The 18,767-nt window shown below is 53.5% G+C and overlaps 1 protein-coding gene across 1 annotated transcript; it reads left to right on the forward strand.

Annotated features, from left to right (window-relative positions):
* Positions 1-607: 607 nt before the first annotated feature.
* On the forward strand, positions 608-14,710 carry LOC117437493 (hydrocephalus-inducing protein homolog). The gene is made up of 11 exons (XM_034071867.1): positions 608-814; positions 2,476-2,595; positions 3,205-3,339; positions 3,889-4,088; positions 5,840-5,964; positions 7,436-7,637; positions 9,133-9,304; positions 12,302-12,401; positions 13,483-13,601; positions 13,968-14,120; positions 14,696-14,710. Exons 1-11 carry the CDS (start codon positions 608-610, stop codon positions 14,708-14,710), a joined length of 1,548 nt encoding a protein of 515 aa, XP_033927758.1.
* Positions 14,711-18,767: the final 4,057 nt, after the last annotated feature.

Genomic DNA, 18,767 nt, shown 5'->3' on the forward strand with positions numbered 1-18,767 from the left:
TTTGCCAGCTAATCTTTGTAACTTCAAGCAGGCAAAGTAGCCTTGAGAAACTCTGGTTCTTAACCAGAGTCTTGAGCTCTGTGCTGAGTTAGTTAGAAACATCAGCAGGCTCCTTGCAGAAAGGGTGAGAAGTGCCAGCAGCCCCTGGTGTGTCTCCGTGGCTGGTGGGACTGCACCCAGAGCAAAAGGCTGTTTTGGCTCAGGGGCTGTCTGTTGTGGGGTTTTACGTCTATGAATGGAGCCTAAATGTGGTCTAATGATGAGTGAGGGTGGGGAGGGCCTGCGTTCTGCGCTTAGGAAGGATGCCAGAGGCTGGAGACACGGCTGTGTCCTTTGGGTGTGCCAGGAATGGCGAGGCCCTGGCACAGATTGCCCAGAGAAGCTGTGGCTGCCCCATCCCTGGCAGTGTTCAAGGCCAGGTCGGATGGGCCTTGGAGCAGCTGCTCTAGTGGAAGGTGTCTGTGGCCATGGCAGGGGGTTGGGAGTGGGTGAGTTTTAAGGGCCCTTCCCTAAGGTTGTGGGTTCCAGGCTTCCATGGGTGTGGGGTTTTAAGGTTCTGGGGTTGTGGATTGTCCAATTGTTGCTTCTTCCAGGTGAGCTCTGCAACATGGCCAGTGGCAAGACCCCCCGGCCCATGAGGTCCTCCAGAAGGGCGGATGGATTCCAGAGCAGAGTGGTAGCATCTCGTAATCCCAAGCTGGTCAGAGAGGCAGAAGAGTCTCTCAGCAGCAAGCAAAGGCTGGCGAGGCCTCGGGAGATGAGGCGGCCCCGGACTGCCCAGCTTCGGGACATGGGTGAAGTCTGCCATCAAAAGGTAGCCTTTCCCTGGCCTTTTCCTTGCTGTTTGACGTGCTATTTGAAGAGGGCACGTGCTTGTGGCTGACTTGCCTCCAGCTCACCCAAGCAGCTTGGTGATTAGGTCCTGTTGTCATTTCCGACTGGTGGTAGTGGAGTTCTTTCTGCTGGGGGAAAGGCAAAACGTGTGTTTGCAGTGAGCCATTGAAGTCCTGATCTGCAGGAAGCAATGGAACCTGTGCTGCAGTTGGTGGGTTTTGCTGGAGTTGAGCTACCATCGCTAAAGCTACTGGGGGTAGGGCTGGGGCAGGACACAAGGGCAGGAGCTGCTATTTCTCATCCTGCTGTTCAAAGAGCCACCTCTGGCTTTGGTGTAGTCAACTGCCATGTGCTTGGGGTCACAGGACTCCCTCAGTGGTGGCAGTAGTGGCCTTTGAAGGCTGAGGGCCTGTGGCAATTACTTAAGCTGTAAGAAACCCAATTGCGTCAATGCATGAATGGGTTGGAAGAAGGCGTGGGAGCCTTCCAGGGTGTTTGAGTTTTCAGGCTGCTGGATAGCCGGGGAATCGCCCTGGGCAGAGGAGAGTGGATGCGCTTTCCCTGGATCAGTGCTCTCTTAGATGGATGTTTAAAGCCGCTTTTCTTGCAGGACTGCTCAGTGTAACAGCCAGTCCAGGTGGGTGGACGACTGAGGTAGGGCTGTTGAGCAGAAAGTTGCCAGCAAGTGAGCTGTAGCACATCAGTTCAGGGTTGCCCCAGACAGCACACGAGGTGGGAACACGTAAGACAGGCGCCCAAATAACTGGCAGTGCTACAGCTTCTGGCCTCAGCCTGACCGTGGCTTTTGTGGGGCAGCGGGAGACCTGCCTGTGTGTCTCGAGTGGCAGCAGTGCAGCTGGGAGAGGGGAGACCAAGCAGGGAGGAATTATCTCCAAGTAATGCCTCTGCTGGGTCAGCATTTGTTCTTTGTGTGTACTTTTCAGAGCTGCTTCTGCAGTGCTGTTAAATAAACCAGCAGTGATAGAATCCAGTGAAGCAGCAACTTTAAAGCTCCTGGGGAAAGGGGATACGAATTGCAGCCTAGCTCAGGTTGCCCAGTAATGCTGGGGAAAGAGCTGAACTTCATCCCCATCCAGCATTCACCTCAGTTATCTGTTTCCCAACTGCCCTGTTACTTTCTTGTTGGCCTTTCCTCCCTGGTACTGGTGTCTTCCGCCTGGTTTCTCGGCTCTCCATCAAAAAAAGATATGTGGGATGTGTGGGACTCAGTGTCGCTGTCCCAGAGGGAAGTTCACCTGCAACTTGTTTCCTGTGGAGGCTCATGGAAACTGCTGGGTTTTGCTTGCTCCCTGAGTGCTGGTGGCTGTTCCAGCAAGTGTCTGGAGTTGAGCGAGCAGCTTAGCAGAGGGCTCTGCTGGAGGTGAGCGCTGCTTTGCCTGTTGGAGAAGGCAACCTGAAGAAAGAGCCTCCAAAAGAGCTTCTTAGCTTGAGGCTGCTCAGCATGGTCCAGAACCCTTTGCTGAGCTGAGAGCAGAGGTGGGTGAGCTGCCATCTCCTAGCGTGAGCTGGGCAGATGTAGTCACCAAGAGACTGTATTTACTAGAGATCAGTGTGGGATCTTCCTTCGTTAATCTTTCTCCCAGCAGCTGAAGCTCTCTCTGCTCTGTCTTGCATCTGCAGTTCTCAGCAGTTGATCGGGACCAGAGGTCGTTCCAGGCTTTCCCATCCGAGGTGGTGTTTGAGAACTACATTCCCCGCCAGTTCTACATAGCGTCGCTAGCTCTGAGGAACAAAGACAGGGTAAGTGCTGGGCTGTGGAGGTTGAGCACTGGGCTGGAGGAGGAGAGCAGTGGAATTCACATGGTGTGCAGCAGAGCAAGTTCCCTGCTGCAGTGCAGCGCATGCAGAATAAAATGTCTCACCAGCGTTATTCTGCAAGATGGGGAAAATGTTCCCATGCTGGGGATTCTGGTTTTGGCCGTGCACTGGTGGTATCTACCCAAAGGAGCTCTTTGAGCCAGCATGCTTCCCCTTGAAAGCCCTGGACTGATGGGATTGTCGAGGGCTGTGCAGTTCTTGCCTGCTGTCATGCTTTACCTCGAGTGTGCACCGTGTCCCGGTGGCTCTTTGGTCAGTCTTGGTTTCTGGCAGGCCATGTTTTCCTCTCTCAGCCTGTTCAGCCACCTGTGTGCAAGTGCCTGTCAAAGCACAGGGAAGAGCGGTGGAAAGAGGCTAGCTTAGCAGGAGCAGTTAAAGGGGATTCAAGTCCAGCCTTGTGTGTTCCGTGCGTGTACCTTCAGAGCTAAAAGTGTTTTGGGAAGGTGGTAAGGAGGCTGTCACGTGGCCTGTCCTGGTCCCTTCTCAAGTTTCCCCAAGTGACAAAATCATAGTTGTGTGTCTTTCGTGCAGGTTCCTCGTCTGCTGAACGTCATCCTGGGGAACTCTCCTTACTTTGAGTTGATCAGCCCGAGTGATGAGGACTATAAGGTAGCCCCGGGCACGTCTTCAACCTACCGCATCCTTTTCCGACCTGATGAGAACAAGGTGAGAGTGGAGGTCCTGAGAGATGGTGCCTTGAGGGGAGGTGAACCTGCAGGGCTGGATTCCAAAGCAGGCATCTGGTGTGGGTTTTGAAGAAGTGTCCTGGGTTCAGTGGGATTGCACTGGATCTAGACCTGGGGGAGACTCTTTGCTGGTGCTGAAGGTTGTGCTCCCATAGGCTGGAGGCTCTTGCCTGTTTCAGGCTCTTTTGTCCTTCAGTGGTGGAATATTTAATGGAATGTCTGTTGGCTTGAGGGCTGAGAGTCTGCTGCCTGTGCATGGCCTTTTACTCATCTTGTGTTTGCTGCTTAAATGTAGTAGAATAGTCTGTCCTATCCTCAAGCAGCATGCCTCTAGAAAGGTACAGAGGATCTGCCCCATGGTCCCTGGCTGCCCCTGCTTGTGAAATAATCTGTAATGAAAGGCCATGAAGATAAAAAGTGCGAGTACATTATTGAATGCTACTGTGAGAGTCACAGAAACCAGCAGCAGTTCTTCTGGCACAGGCATGGTGCTAAAGGCACTGTGCTGAGCTTGTTTCTTTCCCTGCAGGATTATTTTGAGGAGCTTATCATCATCACAGAGAGGGAGAAGTTCTTTGTGCCTATCCGAGCCATAGGTGCCCGAGCCAGCCTGGACTTCCCTGAGCAGCTGAACTTCTCTGAGTGTCCAGTCAGGTTCAGCACCCAGAAGACTCTGCTGGTGCGCAACGTGGGGAAGCGGGAGGCTTGCTACAGCATCACCACTCTGAGGTAAAGGAGCTCATCTCTTGTGCAAAACACTGTTGTGTGTTCATAGAGTTGTAAACAGTGAGAAAAAGGAGGCAGAGCATCTGAGGTGCTGGACATGGGCAGGACACGTGGGGTTTGCCATTGCTTACGGTGTTTTGAGAAAGCTCTGCAAGCAAGTTTTACAGTGCAGTGATGTCTGCAAGGCAGCATCTTGCAGATCTGATGCTGTTGGATTGGAAGAGCCAAGGTAGGAAGGCATCTGGAGTGCTGCAGAAGGTGCTGTGTGGCAGAGGACAGCTCGAGGGGCTCAGGTCACGGAGCCCAAAGGCAGCATCAAGAAATGGGCAAGCAATGAGCTGGTGAGAGGCACTGAGGACTTGATCAGCAGCTGTGTCTATATTAGCAAGCAGAGATCATAGATGAAAGCAATTGCTATGGAGGCCCTGGCAATAAGAGTGTGTGGTCCAGGGCCTTTGTTTTCCCGTGGGCTTGGTCTGGTGCCTGGGACCAAATATGCCTAAGCAGAATGATCTCTGAAGTGGAGAGGAGCAGGTGGTGGCTTCAGAAGTGGACTACCAGAAAGCTAAGGAGGGAGCAGGTGAAAGATGCTCCAAGTGCCTGGTGCATTTGCAAAGGGTTGGGGGCCTTTTCTCCTGGAGCTGTCTCTCTCCCACATTTCCTGGAGAGGGCTCAAGTAGCTGAGTAGCTGGTTTGCACCCTTGTGGTCACAAATAACCTTCTGAAATGGTTCCATACCACTAGGAACCAAGTACACCCGGTCTCTGGAGGCCACAAGTTCACGGTAGTCTGGTGGTCCCGTCATCAAATGCCTGAGGTGAACTGTGTTGCAGACAGCCTGTCCTGTTCCTGTTGGTCTCAGAAGCCAGTCACTGGTTTTCCAGTTTGCTGCACTGGAGAGGGGAATGTGTTTGTGACACTGCATCCGCAAGGCAGGCGGTTCAGTTGGCTGGAAGTTGAGAGTTGCTTGGTCCCAGAGGTCTCAGCGCAGGAGCTGAGGTTAAGAACGCACCAAAGACCTGCTGCGTCTCAGTTGGTGCACCTGAGCTGCTTCAGTTTCTTCTCCAGGAAACGGGATTCAGAAGACTTTCAACTTGTCTCCTGTGAAACACGAGGGTCTGAGAGGAGCTTCTGCCAAAGGCTGGCAAGGCTGTTTAAGCAGGCTGCTAGGGTGCTCTTTAAGCAGGCTGCTGCTTTTCCCTGTGGAGCTCCATGGGCAGGAACTTGTAAATCACTGTACAGTTTCCTTCTGGGATTTCCAGGCCTAGTTGTCACCACCACAATAAGTACCCAGTGAAGTCTAGCATCTATTTGCAATGCACTTGCCAACTACTCTATTGGGTGACAGAGCATGTGTTGAGAGCTCCTTGACAAGGGTTTTAAGAGTTCCCGAACTTCAGCAATGAACTATTTCAGTCCTGATTTGCAATAAAGAAATGGGAAGCATTACAAAAGTTTAAGTGAGCTACACAAAAACCGTAGAATTGTGAGTAACTGGATGGCAGAGGTGAAGAGCTGAGAACTGTGTGCAGAGGATGGGGGGCTGAGGTCATGTTATACCACGGGATCCTCTGCAGGGTTCTTCTGCATGGGATTCTTCAGCAGGGAGAGTCACCCGCTCTGTTTCTGATCCTGGATGCTCTGGTTTTCTTGTACCGCCTGTGGTTTGCTTGCTCCTTGCTTGCACAAGAGAGCTGAAGTGAACTAGACTGCAAAGTTAACGGAGGGCCCAGATCTCTCTCTTTGTGTTGCAGCCCTTTCTCTGTGGATCCCTCCATTGGGACTCTTGGCGTTGGAGAAGCGATGCAAGTCACGGTGGAATTTCACCCACCAAAGACCGGTGTTTATACAAGTCCCATGATTGTTCACTATGACACAGGTAAGTGCTTGGTGCACCCTCGGTGTGTCCTTCCAAAGAGAGCAGTGTCTGCCATCATTGTCTGATGGCTTCATTGTCCTGTTGAATCCCTTCTGCAAGACTCCTTCACGCTGGGTAGAGCAAAGCTTCCATGCTGGCTGCCAGATATTGCTGTGCTGGAATATTTCAGCCTGTAACAAGGCAGCAGATCTTCCTAAGCACAGTGCACAGGGGGCGATGGGGAATATTCTGGGTGCTCCATTGGGGAAGAAGGTTTAGCAAGGAGCCTGGTTGAAAAGGAGATGGCTTTTAACGTGCGAGAGAGCTGTCTGAAGAGCCTGCAACTTGTCCCATAGAGCTCTCCTGACTGGTCATTGCTTTTCATCCCGATGTGTTGTGTTACAGTTCCTGTCAAGGCCTTTGAGGTAGAGACCCTCTTCTTGTGATGTGATGCATGGGTACAGTGAGTGCTCTGCTGAGAGCTGGGCCACGCTGAGGTCTTGTGACTGTGAGGAGCAGTTAGTGTGGCAGCAGTAGCCATTAGGGTGCTCTGAGCTTTGCTGTAGCCTGGGAGTGATTCTGTAGAACCCCCCTTGTGAGCAGCAGTTATTTAATGGTGAGGCTTAGGAAGAAGCTGCTGCTAGGGCTGGAGTCAGTAATGTGAGGGTGTAATGATGTCTGAAGGTAGGTGGTGAACAGGACCTTGCAGAAACCCTTGGGAATGGCTGTGATGCTGTGCGTGTTGCTCTGATGCTGGAAGTCTCCAGCTTTCCAGCGGACACTTACCCTAGTGAAGGGACTCACTTCTCCAGTGGTGAAGTGGTAACAGCAGCACGTTTGACAAGGGAGAATGTGCTGGCAGTGGTGAGGCACTTGGCTGTGACAGCAGCAGGAGCAAAAGAAGGAGTTGGCAGATGGATCCGAGGGCCCCATAGCACCCTGTTGAGTGCAGAGCTCAGCACAGAAGCTGCTCTGTACTTGCCATTGTTCTTTCTGCCCTTGTCCATTTCATTTCAAATGCTCCCGCTTGGTTTCTGAGATGAGAGCTATGGCCAATATTTGAGGAGCAGGAGATGAGGATGACACGAGAGTGGGGGCATCTCCTGCCTGCAGGAGAGCCTGGGCAAGCCATGACTGAGGTGGGGCTCCTCAGCGTCACTGAGTGACTTGGGTGTAGAATTCCCTATGACCTGAGTGGGATGGCAGCCCAAAGGGCACCTGGGCACATCTGCAAAGTCTCACTGTAAATGCTGTCACCTTGGGGATAAATCTCCACGAACATCCCCCAAAATAAGGTGCCTAAGGTGGTGCCAGGACATCCTCATGCCATCTCATGTGCAGCTGTCAGGATATGATAAATGTCCTGATGTGGGGAACTGCTGATGCAGCTCAGAACTGCAGCTCTTTCTCCTGTTGCCTGCAGATTGCCCTGTTCCTTGTACTTCCATCAGCAAGTCAGATGAGCCAAGACTTTGCCTTTGCTTTGTTCCAGGTGAAGATGTTCACAAAAGCCTCTGTGGAACAGCTGTAAATGCCGATATCAGGCTTGACAAGAGCTCCTTGACAGTTGAGAAGACTTCCCTCACGCTGTCAAAGCAAAGTTCCCTGGTCATCCACAACCAGAGTGGCATCACGGCCCACTTCCAGTGGAAGCGTTTTGTTGATGAGGAAGAGGAGGAGCGGCAGAAGCTGAGGTTTGTTTGAGAGATTCCTCCCAGCAAGATAGGTGCACCAGGGGAAAACTAACACACAGCCTCAGAGGGCTCTTGGGGCTTTTGAAGGGATTAGGGCAGACAGAGCCATGCACATCGTGGAGCTTAACCCTTGCCATTCCAGTCCCACCCGTGCTACAGCTGAGGATGATGTTTTGGGGAGAGAAGGTTGATTGCAATCACTGGCTTGCCTCAGAGGGCAAATTCACGTTTGGGAGCCACAAACTATTGAGTTCAGAGCTGCGTGCACTGCAGAGGGTCCATGAGGCTGAGGCAGGTGTCAGCACTCGGTACCTGGGACTGCACTGAGCAGTAGCACTGAAGAGCTGCAGGTGGCACAACTCTTATGATACTCAAGCAGTTTCTTCTTTGCTAAGGTGTCAGGCTCCTTTTCCAGCCACACGCAGGATACAGTGCTCGGTTGGCCCAGAAGGTGGAGGCCGTCCTGCTGTAGGCTGGGGAATTGCCTTCCAGTGTCCTGGTTTCTGGCCCAAGGAGGTGTTTCTGGCCTTGCTCCTCGGCTGGGCAGATGTGGAGGGGGAGGGCTGTGCAGGGAAGGGAGGGCAGCCAGGACTTGGAAGTGCTTTTGGGCTTCAGCAACATGTGTCCTGGTGGTGAGAGATGGGGCAGGTACTTCCAAGGGTGCCTCTGGTGAAGCTTTGAAATTGCCATTTCAGGCAGCAGAGAAACACTGACAGCCTGGGGGGATGAACTGGAAATGAGACTTAAAAGCTTATGACTTGGGGAATCCTTGTGCGACTTTTCAGGCTCCCAGTAAGGAGCAACCACTGTGCAGCACTGCTCCCCTCTCATCTCCCACTTGTGATCTCTAACCACTAGAATGATTTCTGCTGCAACCAGCAATAAAGGCAGAGGTTAACTGCATTGCATCTCTGCAGAGGAGGCCAAAATGAGGGAAAAGATGAGGTGGTTCAAGTCTCAGCGTCGGGTTTGCATTCAGAGATGCTGGTCCTGACTTCTTTCCTGGGTGATGCTGGGCAAAGTCCCTTCCTCTCTTGGCACCTCTGTTTTCATGCACAGAAACCTGTTTGTGTCACTGAAGTGGTGGGATGCCAAACCCATTGGTTTGCTTTGGAAGTGCACCGGGATCCTCTGGCGCAAGGCAGTGCAGATACTGTCTTCTCATCCCTGTTGGGTGCAAAAGGGAAGGGGAAAAGTGTGCTGCTGGTAACGTGCAGCTGAAACCTGGTTGCTTCTCCCTTCCCAGTGCAAGAGGCTTTTTCTTGAGGGCTGCCAGCTTTAAGAAACCTCTGATGAGCTTGTCAGTGAGGAGTAAAACTCGCTGCTGTGCTGGGAATAATGGGATCCATGGGGGAGCCTGTGTCTCAGGGTCAGCCCCGTGCTGAGCTGCTGCTCTTCCTCACCAAGTGCTTTGCTGGTCGTGCACGGACACGACAGGCTCTGCAAATCTGCTGCTTCTTCAATGATCTGCTTGTTTGTCTCTCCCATGGCACAGGCTGCAGAGGCAGGAAGAGGACAAGCTGGTTGATGTTCCTAAGGAGCACGGGGTGGTCCCCCCTCTCAGAGAACACCCTTCCCTTCCCGTCTGCACCTCCCAGAGCCAGGGGACAGAGGTGCAGGGAGACTCCACGCCTTTCTGCAGTGATATTTTCACCATTGTGCCCATGGTAAGTGATGGCTGAGAACCTCCCTTCCTGCTCCTCGTCCTTCTCCTCTCTGAATGAGGTCCCTTGGCAGATCCCAGGTCAGCTGCTCCATGTGCCAAGAGAGGAGACATCAGGTTTCTGGTGAGGCTGGGGGCGCTTGTTGCAGAAAGCATTTCTGAGCAGCAGCAAGAGCCGACCCCAGGCTGGGCTCTGCTGCAAGGACTGTGACTCAAGGGCACTTCATGAGTGTCCTCACAGTGTTCAGAGGTATCAGTTACTCTCTGTAAGGACACATTTCCATGTAGCGCATAGGGGTGAAGAAAGGCCACTGGTGCACTGTTAGTTCACATCCTGACCTGCAGAATGAAATGATCTCCTGTGGAAAGGAGTCCAAATTGAGCCCAAGTTTAATCGGGGGGACAGCAATCCATTCCTAAAACCTGGATGTATACCACATCTGAGTGTCCCTTCCAGTGCCGTCTGTGAGCCTGGACACGAGGCTGGCAGGTTTAAACAAGCTTTTTGAGTTCTACTGCAGATAGGTAGAGAAAACTGCTCACTTTCCTGGTGATGCAAGCAAAACCCCCATGTCCTTCAATCAGCCAGAGCCGTTGCTGTGGGTATTCACATGGTCTGAGCTGAAGAATGGCTGCTGTCTGAGCAGTGCAACATCCCTTCTCATCTTGGAGTGAAGCCTGGAATAATCCCAACCTCTTCTTTCTTTTCCAGTGGGTGAAACTAGTTTATGTTTTGATTTTGTTTTTGAGGAAGGGGCTGCTGTTCTCTTCTTGCTTGCTCCTGCAGCGCATGTAAGGCTGAGAGCCACCAGTGCCAGCACAAGTGCGGTCTCACAGCACTGTAGCTGGCAGCAGCACGATGTGAGCAAGAGACTGTGTCAGAGCAGCAGGGATATTGGGGAGAGTGGGAGCTGCTGAGCTGAGCCTTCAGAGCATCCTGTGGTGTGTGAGAGCTGGTTCTGGAGTGTGCCCCAGGGCTCCTGCTTCATTCCAGTTGCTGTGTCTCCACAATGAGCTTAAGCTGCTCTTGAGCTCCTGAGGTGCATTAAGGGGAGGTCTGGAATTGTGGCTGAGTCCTGTCCACATCAAGATGTGATGATGCAGAGACGTGAAGTGTAGCTTGGCCCCAAGCTGTGAGTGGAAACCTTTCCTAAATGGCTGTGTTCCTGTTACGTGGTTTGCTGTAGGGCTGAATCAAAGCAGGCTCGTACAGGAGTCTCTCCCCTGCTGTCTTGTGCAGCGTTATCAGTCTCTTGATTTCCATTAATTCCATTCTTTATGGAACAATCCTTTTCCCATGGAGAGTCTTGCTCTTGAGCCTGTTAAGTGTTGGGTCAGTTCTCTTGGGATGGAGGCTATGAATGCAAGGCTCCAGTGGGGGTGCTGTATCAGGATTGTTCCTGAGAGCTGTGCTGATCCCTAGAAAAGGAGAGGCTTTAGTGCTAGCCCATAAGCTTTTTCCTCAGGTGCCTTAGAGAGGTCTAATCTGGCAGTGCCTTGGGACCCAGCAGCACCTTGGATGTATGGAGATGTGTCCCTTGTGATGATCGTGGTGCCTCACTGGATGGCTTTGTGGTGCTTGGTGGGCAGCAAGGCATCATCCCTGGCAAGGGGGTGTGTGTGCTGCACCCTCCTCTGATTAGCTTGTAAAGGAAGCAATGGCACGTGCCCAAAGCTCTAAGCTCCCTCCTGCACTAGTTAAAGAGTGTGTACAGAATGATGCCAGCAGTCAGTGTGGTCTCGGTATGGAGCAAATCATGCCCCCAGGGCCTTGGGCCCTCGCAGTAACCCTGCCGGGCTCCCCTTTGCACTCCTCACTGTTTGAGATGCACCTTTGCAGTGTTCTCCAGGTTCTTGCTGAAGCTGTACTTTTTGGTGCAGTGTCAGCTCAGCGTTGTGATGTTGAGTTTGGGTTATCTGGGGCCGGGATCAACTGCAGAGTCAGACAGATGCCTTGAGGCCCTGAGGCAGCTCCAGCTGCCCTGGCTAGAGGAATGGGGATGCAGGAATGGGAGGAGGCCGGGGCAGCAAGGGCTTTGTGTCATGGGCAGTGTCTCCTGTCCCACATGGGGACTTTGTGCAGGTTTTGAGAAGAATCCAAGTGACTTTACTCTTTCAGACTTTTGCAGTTACTGGCGGTTGGTGTTTGAAAGGGTTCTTCTCTGCCTGTCCTTGCCCGTGTTCTCCTGACTCAGAGCAGGTTGTGCATCAGGGAACTACTCGCAGCTGCAGGCCAATAACTTCCCATGTTGTAGCTCTTTAATTTTTGTGGGGCTGTCCTCTAAGCTGTCAGTGCTGTGTCAGTGGCAGAACTGTAGCTAGTAAATATTGATGCTGCAGGAGTGCTGGAGGCTCCAGTCAGTTCAAGGCTCTTCTGGACAAATTCCTGAGAATAGCCAAGAGCAGAGTGGAATCAAAGCCTGGCTGTGCTGATAGAAAAATGACTCTGTTGTTTTTATCTGCTTCCGTCAACTCAATATTGAATTCCTGTAGAGCGTTATTACGGTTGCCAGAGGTGTAGCTACTTACGTCAAGTGTATTCGTAATGCTAGGGGCTGAAGGGCTGTACGAGGTGCCTTTGCTTAAGGCAGTTGGAGGAATTGAGAGCCTATAGAAACCAGGGGTGCCTGCTGAAATGTGTGACAAGGCTTCCTGGGCCTGAGCACCAGTGCCAGGATCCTGTGGGAGAGCAGCAGAGAGAGGAGACCCTGAGGAAGCAGCAGAGAGTTGCAGAAACTGGTAGCGTGGCCCAGACTTAAATCCCTGAGGCAGAGCTCAGTCTCTTCTGAGGGTAACAAAAGCCCCTTCCGGGTGCCAGTAAAGGCGAGGGACTTTGGAAGGTGTTTCTGCAGCTGCTTCCAAGCTCTCCTATAAATTCTGTTGACAGGTGTTGCTTGCTCCTTGCTCTTTGCTGATGCTCTAAATAAAGGCTTACAGGGCTGTAGTGGCAACAAGAATGTGCTGTTTGAAGATAAATGGTTTGCTGTCACTTCTGTTTCAGGAGGGAGATATCTTGCCAAATTCTTCACTTGAAATCAATGTGATCTTTAAGCCCAAAGAAGCCAGAGTCTACCAAGAGGCAGCCTACTGTGACATCTCAGGTACAGCTCCTTCCTCCTGCTCCTGTTCCCACAGAGGAGGTACAAACACTCTTCCAGCCCACTGGGATCTCGTGTAGCTCTGGAGGGCTCAAGAGGACAGTGCTGGCACATGCTGCTGTCCCTGCAATTCCCGGTGGTCTCCTGTCCGAGGCCAGGGCTCAGGATGCCTGGCTCTGGCTTCCTGACCCCAGAAGAGACAAAGCAGTGAAGGAATAAGCTTTCCTGGCACAGGTTTGCCAGCATTTGCAACACACACAGCTTTAATGAAGGAGCACCAGGAGCCTGTAGACCATTTACCTCCAAGATGAGTCTTGGTTGCGTGGCTCTCTCCTCCTCCTGGTGCTGCTCGCCTTGTGTGCAGAGTAGAATGGGATGGCAGTGAGATCTCGTCCAAAATTTGAGCCAGGATTCAGGCTTCAGTGGCTGAGAGCAGCTTTCAGGCTGAAGATCTTGTGCTCTGTCATCACTAGCAAATCTAAGGGAAAGAAGCCACCCTGGAGTTTGGCTGTAAGCCTTGAGGTCTCGGTTGCCTTTGCACCAAGGGATGTGTACGTTAGCAGTACATGTCTGGCTTATGTGATCTGCTCAATGAGAGGGCTGGTTTTCCAGGGCTGGAGGGATGAGACAAGGGGTGATGGGTTTGAGCTTAAACAGGGGAGATTTAGTTTAGATATCCAGAAGGAATTGTTTGCTGTGAGAGTGGTGAGGCACTGGAACAGGCTGCCCAAGGAAGTTGCTCCGTCCCTGGCAATGTTCAAGTTCAGGCTGGATGGGACTTGGAGCAGCCTGGTCTAGTGGAAGGTGTCGCTGTCCATGGCAAGGAGTTGGAAGTGGATGATCTTGAGGTCCTTTCCAACACAAACCATTCTGTGGTTCTCTGAGACACCATCCCAGGGGGTTGGTTAGAAATGAGAAACCAGCCCCAAGGCTGATCTCCTGAGGGACGAGATGGGTCCCGTATCTTCTCCTGGAGCATCTGGAGGTGGTTCCATGCAGGCCAGGGACCGGCAGCAGCACTGAGACAACCTGGAAAGTGCTGGGTAGCAGAAGGAATTGCGCTCACAGAGATTTCCCTCCACAGGCTGTGAGACCAGGCTGCCCCTGTGCATCAGCGGGGAAGGTGTCGGGCCCCAGGTGGAACTCAGCTGCGACCAGCTGAGCGTCGGGAAGGTGTTTGTTGGCTCAAGCCACAGCTACGGGGTGAGCAGGACGGGTGGCAGGGCATGGGGTGGATCCGGATGGCTCGTGGGCAGCAGTGAGCCTGGTGGAGGTGTGGGATGGGTCTGAATCAAATTGGTGGTGCTGAGCAGGTCCTTGCCACTGCAGGTCAAGTGGAGTGCTCTGTGTCAGGGGAATAAGGCCAGAGTGGCTCTGTTTGTGTGAAGTTATCCCTGCTTTGCATGAAAAAGCCCTGGGGCAGAACTTGTCCTGTTGTATTTGGCAGCAGCGCTCAGCATCTTCTGCCTTTTACAGATGTTAATTGCTAAAGTAGAAAAGAAGTGAGCCTTCAGTAAGTAAAGAGGATTCTTCATGTATTTCCATGTTGCTTTCTTGCTGCTTCTGCAGGTGCTCCTGCTCAACAGAGGAGTTCCTGAGGCTCCCTTCAGCGTGGTGTATCCAGAGAGAGCTCTGGACTCCTGCTACGAGGTGGCTCTGTGTGGGGAGGCCTCAGGCATCAGCTACCTCCTGGACACCACCGAGATCGACTGCGGGCTGCAGGTACTGCACGCTGCTCTTGTCAGAGCTCCTTGTCTCCAGCCATGACCGGTGGGCTGCTGCCCCCCCGGGTCGAGGGCTCTCCCCCCTTCCCAGCTGCTCTGCTGGCTCTGTGGCTCGGAAGTCCAGCGTTTGGGTGATAGCTCCAAGCTGGTGTTTAATGGCCATCTCCAGCCCAGCCCAAAGCTGGGAATCCCTCCTCTTGGAGGGAACTAACGCTGCCTCCTGGGACAGGCAGGATCCCAGTGTTGCTCTCCAGAGGGATGTGTCCCTCAGATGTCCATGAGCTGATGGGCTCCTAAAGCCAGAGGTGCAAGGAGGTGCTCTCTTTTAATGCTCCTGATTCATTGGCCAAGGAGGCAGCTGACTTGGGCTTCCAGTCACTGTAGCTGGATAGAATGTCCCAGAATAACCCTCACTGTACTTCTTTCCAGTTACAACCCCACGGCTGTTTCCAGCTGTTGGCCGTGTGTGCGTTGCCCTGTTTGTCTCCATTTTGGCTTGTATTTTGCCCACAAATACTAGTGTGCAGGTGCCTTTTCTCCTGAAATGCCTCAGTGTCTCCTCCTGTGTTTCAGCTCGCTGTTGGGTGACACCTTCAAGTGCAGAGGGCTTGTGTCCCCTACTTGGTTTCTTCCTGATCTTTCCGTGGTTGTAATTGCACCTCTGCCACAAATACCTGTCCCTGTGTAGGGCTCAGAGGTACCCTGCAGTCGCGGGTTGCCCAGGTTAACCCAGAGAGCCCAGTGCCCATCTCTCCTGTGCGCTCCCTGCTTCTGGGCTGTGTTCCTTTGCTTTCGACCCAATGGAAGAGGAATGAAATTGTGAGCAGCAGACGTGTGCCTGTAACTTCCTGCTCTTCTGTCCTCTCCTCAGGTGTTTAACAAAGTCTCGGAAGCAGCAGTGACCCTGCAGAACAGTGGGAAGCTGGGATTTGCCTTTGTGGTGCTGAGCCCCAGCACAGGCACTGCAGCCAGCCCTCTGCCTGGCGTGCCCCTGGTCGTGCCCAGCATGGTGAGTAGCACAAGGGCTTCACCCGGCCTGTGTCAGGCTGCCCAGGAGAGAGTTTTGGGGGAAAATAGGGGGAATGAGCACACAACCCCCGTCCAAAACCAGGCAGGAGAGACGGGGCTGTGAGCGATTGCTGCAGAGGCAGAGGAGGTGCATCGAGCACAATCCTAATGGAGCCCCTGACTGGCCTTGGCCGCCGCTGGCTCTGCTGTCCTACAGCAACCAGCAGTGGGAGGCACGATGGTTGCGGGAGCTCTTTGGAGCTGAGTGCTGAGCTCTCTGGTTTTGCCATCACTGGAGCATCACTCCATCCCAGTTGTCATCCTGCCTGGGTGTCTTAGAGCTGGAGCAGTGTTCCTGCCTTGGTGCCCTTTTGCAATGGGAAGAGGAAGCAAAGGGCCGAGTGGCTTCCACCTTCCTCAGTGCTTGTCCGCCTGAGGGATGACACACTGATGTCCTCTCCTGCAAGCTGCTGCCAGGAGCTGCTGGCCCTGCTGGAAGCACAGGCCCTTTGGTGCTCTTCCAGAGCAGCTGGTGAAAGAGCTTTGGTTTGTTGTGCCTGGCTCTGGCTAGCAGAGGGTAAACCCTGTCAGCAGAAGAGCTGTGCTTATGCTGAGCAGAGGGCAGCCTTGCGAGGCCTCTGAAGGACATACTGCATCTTGGTGTAGGAGACTCGGGCGTTTGGGTACAAGAAAGCTGGAGGTGGTGATGTCTGATGTTTCCTTATGTATGAGAAGCTGTCTTGTGTCCTCAGCGTGTCTGTCGTGTGAGCCATCCCTCCACTGAGTCCTCTTTGGTACACTACCTCCCTCCGTCTTCTGTGCCCCGCAGGGTTACATTGAACCTGGCAAGCAGCAAGTGCTGAAAGTCTATTACCTGCCAGGAGTGCCTGGAGTCTTCTGCAGGGCTTTCCAGATCCAAGTGGGTCACCAGGAGCCAGCAAAAATCTGCCTGAAAGGAGAAGGGACCTTTCCCAGGATCCACTTGGACCTGCCCAGGAACATCAAAGGTGAGCACTGCCTGTCTGCTCGCCAGGAAGGTCACCTGGCTTTCCCCCATGCCATATGCCCATAGGGCAGCTCACGGGCACCTCCGCCAGGCCTGGAGGTTTCAGGGCTGTCAGGCAAACTCAGCCCTCTGGTTGCTTCCTTGGTCTCTGGCAGACGAGCCCGTGTGGCTTTGCCGCAGGAACCATCCTGCACAGCTTGCCAGCGTATGCCAGAGGTCTGGGAAGATAAGGGCTGGGCAGAAAAGCACAGGGAAGCTGCAAGAGAGGCTGGCAAGGATTTTGACAGGGTTGGGTTTGCATCACGTTGTGGGGCTGAGATGCTCCTGTGTGGTGAGAAAGACGTCTGGGGGTGAGAAGCAGCAGGATCGCCTTTCCCTCCATTGCTGGAGCAGTTTGTGTCTGCGTGTTGGGGGAATGGGGCTTCCCGTCTTCCATGGGATTTGTGCTGCCCCACTGCTATTGGTGGTGTTCTGTGCTTTCAGGCAACGCCAAATATGAGAAGATCCTCCAAAAGGCCCAAGAAAAGCTGGACAAAGGCAGCCAGAGAGACGAGGCCATTGCTCTGGGGGAGGCTGTGGCAGCCGAGCCGCGCATGGACGACTCGGGCACCATGGTGAGTAGAGCTGCTGCCCTGTCCCACACGTGCCACCCTCCTGCGTGTCACTGGAGCCCCTGCGCCCCACGGCCCTGTGCCCAGGGCTGTGCTGGCACTAGGTGCCTCCCTGCACAGCCCTGGCCACGGACTGTGTCAGCTCAGCGTGCCCCATGGGCTGCCCACCTCTGGGAGTTGTCCCTCCTGGAGATGCACCAGCTCCTGGCTACCCCAGGGAGATGCTAAGGGCTGTGCTCAAGCAGTTGGGTTTATGGTGCTCTGAAGGACATTCAGGTCGGTGCTGGGGGTTTTGTTGCTCACTGGCCAAGCCCTGCCAGCTTTACAGTGTGTAAAGCAGCAGCCTGAATGCACCCTGAGGCTGTGCTGTGTTCTGGATCTCCGAGAGGCTCCAGCTCTCTCATGGTTCCCTTTCCAGGAGAGCTTTTGTCCAAGCTGCTTTGGCACTAACTGGGGGCAGGGACATACTTGGAGCTTTGGAAGGTTTCTGGCTTGTCTGTCCATGTGTCCAGATCAGCTTTGATAACTGGGCAGGGAGAGACACTGGAGTTCATTTCTTTGGAGCTATGATCCTGCCTGAGAGAGCAGGAAGTGTCCCAGACACTGAGCAGTGAGACAGAATGACTCCATCGCCTCTCTCAACAAGAGCAGGGTGGGATCCTCCACCTGAGACAAGCTTGTGCCTTGGGAAGGACCTTTGCTAAGCAGCCCCTGTCTTTACTTTCCTCAGTGGGATGCTCAGCTGCAGATGCAGATGGAGGAGATGCTGATGGAGGAACATGCCGTGGAGCAGCAGAAAGCTCTCAGCTCCCGTCCCCCAGAGGACACTGCCTTTCACCAGCGTGTCCATCGGAGGCTTCTCAAGTTAGTAGGGAGTCCTGTAGCCTGTGTGCAGGGGCCCTGAGGGTAACAGCCAGCAGTGCAGGCCTGCTCCTGAGAGCTCCTTGTGTCTCAGAGCTGGGAACAGCTGCGGACTTCAGAAGGGGCCTGATGCTGAGAGCTATGATGTGCTCCCTGTGGGCAGCTCGGTGTCCTCGCTTGCACAGTGCTCCCCTGATCTCTGGAGGTGCTCCCCTCCCCACAGTTGCTGGGTTCTGTTCTCAGAGCTGAGGGGTGCAGACGAGCAAGCCCTTGCAGACAGCACAGGCACCAGCCCTGCTGACCAGCTCTGAAAGGGGCATCTCAAAGCTGGCGTCTTTGTGCCAAGAAACAGACCCCACTATGCAGGAAGAGCAGGGAATGGTCCAGATCCCTTATGCACTTTTCCAAGTGGGATTGCCTGCCAAAGGCCTCTGCAAGGAAATGCTATGACAAGGTCCTGAAGCAGTTTCAGGCTTGGGCTGGACACCAGCTTAGCAGTTTGATTGAGATCAGTGGAGATGCAGTGGACTTCTCTGCAATGGCTTTTTGCAGCATAGGAACTGTGTCCAGGACCCACTTTAAAGTCACTCGAAGATCCCATTGGTGGCTGATAAATCCTAGGCCCTGCACTCCCCATGACTTAGCCAAGTGTTATTACTGGGTGCTCAGGCCTTGGGTTTCCTGGGCTTGGCTTGAGCTTTCAGAGCAGTGAATACAGAATTATCCACTCCATTTGCTTCTCCAGCCCACACCATGCTGGGGTTTACAGAGTGTCCTTACTCCTCCTTTCAGAGCTGAGCTGCCCGAATACATCCTGGACCTTGGCTATGTCGTTCCCGGTGACATCCACACACACATGGTGAAGATCACCAACACTGGGCACTTCCCCGCATCTTTCCGTGTCGATGGATATGTCCTGTATAACACAGGTAACCCATGGTGGAGAGGCTTCACAGGGGCTTGAAGGAGCTATCTCTGACACATCAGCTGAAGCCATTGGTCACGGGGAGATTTGAGTACTTCCTTGGACAGCTTTTTCCTCCTTAGTACCCCTGTGCTGGGTGCCCTGTTCAAGAGCCTGACTTCTGGCGAGCAGTGCCCAGAGACCTGCTCTGCCTGTGGCTGCCCTAAAATCTGATTGCAGGGGCCAGAAGGGCTG

The sequence above is a fragment of the Melopsittacus undulatus genome, chromosome 22 (assembly GCF_012275295.1).
Source record: "Melopsittacus undulatus isolate bMelUnd1 chromosome 22, bMelUnd1.mat.Z, whole genome shotgun sequence".
In the NCBI taxonomy this organism is placed as follows: Eukaryota; Metazoa; Chordata; class Aves; order Psittaciformes; family Psittaculidae; genus Melopsittacus; species Melopsittacus undulatus.

Bases quoted from the DNA above. Each gene is read 5' to 3' on its own strand.
- LOC117437493 (XM_034071867.1), top strand. From the start codon at position 608: ATGGCCAGTGGCAAGACCCCCCGGCCCATGAGGTCCTCCAGAAGGGCG. The intron at 3,340-3,888 runs GTGAGAGTGGAG...CTTTCCCTGCAG, and splicing joins TCCGACCTGATGAGAACAAG to GATTATTTTGAGGAGCTTAT. The intron at 9,305-12,301 runs GTAAGTGATGGC...CTTCTGTTTCAG, and splicing joins TTTTCACCATTGTGCCCATG to GAGGGAGATATCTTGCCAAA.